The 7,101-nt window shown below is 30.6% G+C and overlaps 1 protein-coding gene across 1 annotated transcript; it reads left to right on the forward strand.

Moving 5' to 3' along the window:
• Positions 1,849-4,595, forward strand: LOC109343727 (protein OVEREXPRESSOR OF CATIONIC PEROXIDASE 3). Its single transcript, XM_019582172.1, has 4 exons — positions 1,849-2,091; positions 2,578-2,934; positions 3,369-3,677; positions 4,298-4,595. The coding sequence occupies exons 1-4, from the start codon at positions 1,906-1,908 to the stop codon at positions 4,436-4,438; spliced, it is 993 nt and encodes a 330-aa protein (XP_019437717.1). The 5' UTR covers positions 1,849-1,905; the 3' UTR covers positions 4,439-4,595.

Here is a 7,101-nt window from a genome sequence, read left to right on the forward strand (position 1 = left end):
GTTATATATCGCGACGTGTTTTTTTACTTTTAACTTCTCTAATTTTCAACACCGTTCACGCATTTGTTTATTCGAAAACTCTGCATTTCAAAACTTGTTTTAAAACTAGTCATATATGTTTTCTCCAGGGATATATTTTTTATTTTTTATATTTCATCATCCTTCTGACTTTTGTCCGGATTTGTGTAATTATCCCTCATCTATACTTTCTATACTATATATAAAATTAAAACTTGAAATAACTTTGTAATTTTTATTTCCTATATTGCCCTTAACATTATTTAATTTTTATAAAAAAATATATATAATCCTAAGCAACTACCATAAATGTATTAATTAATCACATATCTCACCTTAAATTAAACATTATCATAATCACACAAAAAATATAATATAAAGTACATCGAACACAACAAATAAATTTTACTTCAAAAAATAAAATATATAAAAATTGAATATGTAGTATCACACAATATTCACCGGCAGACACAAAGTGTCTGTACACACTAGTAATAATAAGTGTTATTCTCAATAATTGAATATTTAACTTTTTGGTCTGAGAAATTTAGTGAGACTTTTATTACATTAAATCAACACATTGTTAAAAGAATTTTTTTGTCTCATTTTATCATATCTATGGAGATATTCAATTGAAGGAAAATAAAGAATATATGGAATGATATATAATAAGTTGTTTTGTTTTTTTCATCCACATGACTCGAATCCGGGTTCTTGCTTAAGGGGAATCAAACATGTGACTTGAACCAATGTCCGTTGGTGTAAAATAATTACTTTGCTTAAACTTCATAAATTATAGGAGAAAATATATTAATAATATATTGTATCATTATTATCTATTATATTTAATTATTATTAATTTAAAAAATAATAATTTAAATGAACAATAATAATAAATAGTATAGTAACAATATTTATATCTATAATTCTATATCTATATCTATACTATTAATAAAGGGAAAACACAAAATAACCACCCATCATGGTGTAATTTGTGTTTTCCTATTTTGTCCTCAATATCTTTTTATTTCTACTAAAAAACCATATAATATTATTTTCTTATTTTATTCTTATTATCGTCTTATTTTAAAAGTGTATTTAAAAAATTGAATATTAGACCAATTGAATAAATTCAACCGTAAATTTAGCACAAAAAATTATATTTGAATTTATAAAATACAAACTATACATTACAAACAATAAGAAAGCGAGTTGACAGGCACGACAGTGCATGTCAACACGCTAGTTAATAGATAAAGAGAAAACATAAAATAACTATCCATAAAGTATTTCATGTTTTCCTATTTTTTATTTATAACTTTTAATTTCATGTTTATCTATATTAAACTAATAAACATAAAATAACTATCCATAGAGTATTTTATGTTTACCTATTTTAACTTTTATAACTTTTAATTTCATGTTTATATAAATTTGTATAATATATCTATCTATATTTTTATATTTATACTTATATACTTATACTATTAATAAAACCAAAACAAATAATAACCACCACCATAACATAATTTTATATTCAAAATTTATCCTTTGTAATATATCTCATTCAAAACTAATATAAATTTTTACATGTTACTTTCATTATTTTCATTTTTATATTAATATATCATTAATCTTCCATACATTATCGTATTTATATTTTCACAAATATTACACTTTTTATATTTAAATTATTTTTCTTTAATAGTATAATAACATGAAACTGATATACTATATAGTAAAAAAATACGAATGCGGGTAAAACGGTAATATAAAATAATGAGAAGTTATATAATGCAAGATGAGTTATGAGAAATATGAAGCGAGGGTAATATAAATCAGAAAATCCAGTCTCCCCAGCGTTGTTGAAAAGATAAAAGGAGAGAAATGGCAGTGGTTCCATCTGCATATGTGGCGGTTCGATGTGTATCATGTGAAGGTTTCCCCTCTCGACAATCTCTTCCATCCATTCTTCCATTTCAACAACGCAAACCTATTTTCTCCTCTCTCTTACTTTCCTCCACCTCTCACTCTTCAATTCACGCCTCATCTTCCAAAAACAATAACAACAAGGTTTCTTTTTTTTATCATTTTCTTTTCAATCTTATTTTTAGCTTTGTATTAAGATTTTACAAATTCTGCTCAAACTAATTATATCATTTTATGCTTTTAAATTGTGGTTGCCGTTACTATTGTAATTATGCAAATAGTCACGCAATGTTCTCTGTGGTACGGGTGCGGTACAGGTGCGGGAAATCAATCCAGTTCCTTTTAAAAGGAACCAGTTCGCAAGAGAACCACGGATTGGTATGAGAGAACCAACTCGCAGTTCACTACCAAAATGAGAGAGTTGTGTTTCAATGATTATGCATTCATCTCAATTGTGGAAAATTATGGGAAAATGTGGTCGCGTGGTTGCATAGACTCTCGAAACGCAGTATTTGTAGCTGCAGTAGTTGTTGTGGACGGCAACCTAAAACTATAGATACAAGTTAGAAAAGAAATGAAGAGAAAGAAGAATTATGTGTGATTTTGCTCATATGCTTTGTCTTTTTACAGAAAAAATCGTCTCATAATCATGTTACGAAGGGGGAGGATGAGGAGGTGGACGCATTTGAGCTGCTCTTCAAACAACTTGAAGAAGATCTAAAGAACGATGATTTGTCAAAAGATGACGACGATGATGATAATGAGATAACTGAAGAAGATCTTGCCTTATTGGAACGTGAGTTAGAAGATGCATTGGGGGAGTATGATCCTGAAATTTTGAACGTAGATACAAATGATGCAGAAATTAGCAATGATTCAGAAGAAGGTAATATTAATGATGATGGAGATGAAGGCTCACTGAAGCTTAGAAATTGGCAACTGAAGAAACTGGCTAAAGCTTTAAAAGCTGGCCGCCGTAAAACAAGTGTAGGTGTCTTACTCTTTTATTTTATGAAATTTGAGCCAAACTTGCTTGTCAACTTTAGCCGAAATTACTTGTTGCAATAACCTTTTAACTATATTTCTCTTTGTTCTATTTCTTTTACACAACTATTTATATTCTGAATGGATACCTAATAAAAATTGTCTTTTGGACCACTCTAGTTATTCAAGAGGATCCCTGGTTATAAAACATCCTTACCTTCAATATGGATTTTATTTTTGCGAGAAGTTGTGATTAGGAGATTGTGATGGATTTTTCATTTTTTCTTGAAAGGGGTGTGGGTGTGGGGAATGAAGTAAAACCTTAAATTTCAATGTCATACATACTTAACATGAAAGACCAATGCCAGGTTAGTCCCTAGTATTAACTTATGAACTCTGTTCTGAAAAATCACATTTTCTTTCTTGTATCATTGCAGATAAAAAATCTTGCTGCCGATCTGTGTCTTGATAGGGCTCTTGTTCTTGAATTGCTTCGCAACCCTCCTCCAAGTCTTCTAATGCTGAGTCTATCATTACCTGACGAACCTACAGAAACAGTAACGTTGCTTGAAACTCAACCCAGAGAGATTGTTCAAGAAGAAATGACTACAGATCCTTCAGAATCTGGACCAAAGGCTAAAGTTCCTGTTCATGCCATGCAACGTACATGGTCTGCTCAAAAGAGATTGAAAAAGACCCAACTCTACACTTTGGAAAAAGTTTACAAGAGATCAAAGCGACCCACTGTAAGTAAAGTTTGCCACCCTTCAGTATAACATGTTTTATGATAGAAAATCATCCATAACTAACTTACTAAATGTTCATTGGCTTATTATACTTGATCATCTGTTTTAATTTACTCTATTTTATCTCTTCTAATAGCAATTCTCTCTTGAATAAAAGATGGTGTGATAAAAACTGAAAATAAATGCATCCTTGTCCAGTATTTTGGTTTTATGCAAAACAATTAATATGTATTTGTCTATGTTTCATGATCATGTGTTGGGAAGTTCCATGACTTGCACTGCAATTGCCAAAATGATGGTAAAGCAGTTGCTCTCATTCTCAGTGCTCAAGCTAAATGTTCCATATTAACTGGAAGAGATATTTCGATAGTTAGAGACTTCTAGAGAATGAGGGAGGTGTAATATTTAAAAAAAAAATTAAGTCATTAAATATTACACATGCACAAATTCGAGAACCTTATTCAAACCAAACTGCTGAGCTTTTATGACGGCTTAATAATATGATATCTTGCATTTTGTAGTAGCAAACATGACTTTTGCTAGTTTCTGTAATTATTTCACCATTATCCTTGAAGCATAATTAGTTAACTTCTATATCTGTCTGCTGAATCACAATGCAGAATACTATGATCAGTAGTATTGTGCATGTAACCAACATTCCTCGAAAAAAAGTTGTGAAGTGGTTTGAAGACAAGCGTGCTGAGGAGGGAGTTCCAGATCATCGTATTCCTTACCAGCGCTCTGTTCCTGAAACTGCATGAATATTGTATCATCTTTGATTTATTTCTTAATGATGTAAACTGTGTCAGATTCTTATAATTATTATATTGTTGTATGGAAAACTATGTTTCACCAAACTTGGTCATGTTTTGGGGGCAAGTTATGTGAGACAGTTCAAGTATTTGACTGAAGTGGTTATTATTAGTGGCTGTTGAAAGTGAAGCTGCTATACCTGATACAAGGGTGCAACTTTGGTCCTCTGAATAATGCTCAAGGGTTAGGATCCTCTCTAGTTCCGGAGTGGGAAGTACATACGAAAGAAGAGGGGGGAGTTTATAATCAGTTTAGGCTACCTAATTGTCACAGGTAGGCTAATTGTGAATAATCAGTTTAATTTCTAACCAAAAAATGGGAGTTTTTAAACCAAAAAGAGTTGTTTATACCCCTATTTTTCTTCCCAAATTCCAAAAATACTTTTACTTTATTCCCTTTTCTCCCTTCAATCCCTATTCTTCCAAACCCATTCTCTTTTCTTCTTTGCCATCTCAAAATCTATTTTCCATTAAACTGTTTCCAAAATCTCCATTGTCCACGTGATATTATCACCCCAAAGTGAAAGTTGTATCACTCGAAAGTGGCAAAGTTCGTCGGGTCACATAACTTGCTTTTCAATAGTTTATCCTTACTTTATTATTCTGTCAATTTTTTAGTATATACATATATGAAAATAATAATTTTAATGATTAGAGGAAATAACTTATTTCATGGTATGAGGAAATACTTTATTCTTTTCATAACACATTTGCTTATACTTTTGAAGTATAAATTTTGATTGAGACACTTAATTTTGGTACATAAGTGATATAGTGATGAAATAACATATTCTGTACAAGATCCGAATGAAAAGTACATGAAATAACATGTTTTCTTATATAGTGCAAAACTTAACACATGTGCCATCCACCTGAAACACACAAAAAAGGAAGGGAAAAAACAAGGAATATGCACACATGAAACGCAAATGACAGTAGGAGAAATCTCGTTTAGCTTGTTCGAAGAATGTGTTGGTAATATGGGCTACATGGACTGGTTTAGCATGATTTGGGCCACCCCTATTGAGTGGATGCATGCATAAAGCTTAAGGATAAGTTACACGAATTATAGACAATATAGAGAACCCCTTTGTAATTACTTATTGAGCATGTATTCTTAATTTCTTCCTTTCTCCATGGCTAACGTGGCCCACCAGTACCTACACAAGATCACATGATGTTTTTTATTTGGTATGACCAAATGTATCCACTTTCACCTATGGGTAGAAGAATCAATCCCTTTTTGGTATGTGATTGTATATCCTGTCCGACCGGTTTGACCATTGACCGGACTTAAAAACAACTTTGGTTTACCGTCTTAACCGAGTAAACTAGATTGACGCGGGAAGTAAACATAAGGTTCACTTAAAAATTAAAAAAAAAGAATATTTTTATGTAATCTTTTGTTTCACTTCAGTTCAAAAAAGATAAAGAAAGGTTACTTAAATGTAATTATACATTATTATTATTTATTAATTATACAAAATTTTACATTTTTATATAATTATATATCTATAAATAAAAAGTAGTAATTATGTATAAAATCATTTGGTCAGACCAAACGGTTTAACCGGTTAAATATGTTAAACTTAATACGAGATCTCTTCCGATTTGACTTCCAGCTCGGTTTCACAACATTAATCCTAACAAATGTTACATTAAAAAATAGATTTATAGACCTTTTGGTTATCCGGAACCAATCAACACATTATTAGTAGATACATATATTATTGACCATTAGTAGAAGGGATTTTGAAAGGTTAAATAAATAAAGATATATTTAAACCCACTATTAATATGCTAATAAAAGTTATGTAACTAACTTGTAAGAATATACTTTGTCGTATACTAGTACAATAATCATATGCATGTTAAAAATTATATATTTGGTCCCGTTATGAATTTAACCAAGTAGTAGGTAGATCTTTACAGAAAACTCATAAATGATGTTTTACCCAAAGTTATGTTTTTCTTGACTTTTTCTCATGTGAGCTAATTAAACTCAATTATTGATAGAGTTTTGTTTGAAATCACATTCTTTTAACATCAATTTGATTTTTTTGTGTGTAGAAGTATACTTGAATTAACTACATCAGGGAAAGCAAATATAATCTCTACCCGAATTATTATTCAATGAAATTTTATTATTCAATGAAATTGACAGAATGGCTTTAGTTGGAACGGTTCACATATTATATTTGATTGTGAAACCCTCGCGTGGCACCGACACCCATGTGTAAAGCAAAACCGGGAGCAGCCGGTAATCCTAGGACAGCCTGGCACCATTTCCGGAAATAAATCCACAAATAGCTTATTCTCTCTTTTTTCAACAAAACCAGCTTTTTGTAAGTGTCCACACAATATTGGCTCATCCTAAAATCTAGCTGAGTTAAGCCGCCGCAGAAGCTGGAGCTCAAACAGCTTAACAAATCTCACTGCCAACTGGTCCATCCGGTTAAATATATCACAAATATTTGTATTAACAAGTGCATTTATGTTAGATTAAATTTTAATTAAGATTAAATTTTTAATATGTTATCGAGATTTTATTAATTGTTACTACATATATTTGACTTCTCTAAATATATAAAGGAAAGGTGAAGGTATAGACA

The sequence above is a fragment of the Lupinus angustifolius genome, chromosome LG03, assembly GCF_001865875.1.
Source record: "Lupinus angustifolius cultivar Tanjil chromosome LG03, LupAngTanjil_v1.0, whole genome shotgun sequence".
Classification (NCBI taxonomy): domain Eukaryota; kingdom Viridiplantae; phylum Streptophyta; class Magnoliopsida; order Fabales; family Fabaceae; genus Lupinus; species Lupinus angustifolius.

Excerpts from the sequence above, each read along its gene's own strand:
- LOC109343727 (XM_019582172.1), top strand. The coding sequence starts at position 1,906 with ATGGCAGTGGTTCCATCTGCATATGTGGCGGTTCGATGTGTATCATGT. Across the intron at positions 2,092-2,577 it reads CCAAAAACAATAACAACAAG|AAAAAATCGTCTCATAATCA; the intron begins GTTTCTTTTTTT and ends GTCTTTTTACAG. Across the intron at positions 3,678-4,297 it reads AGAGATCAAAGCGACCCACT|AATACTATGATCAGTAGTAT; the intron begins GTAAGTAAAGTT and ends ATCACAATGCAG.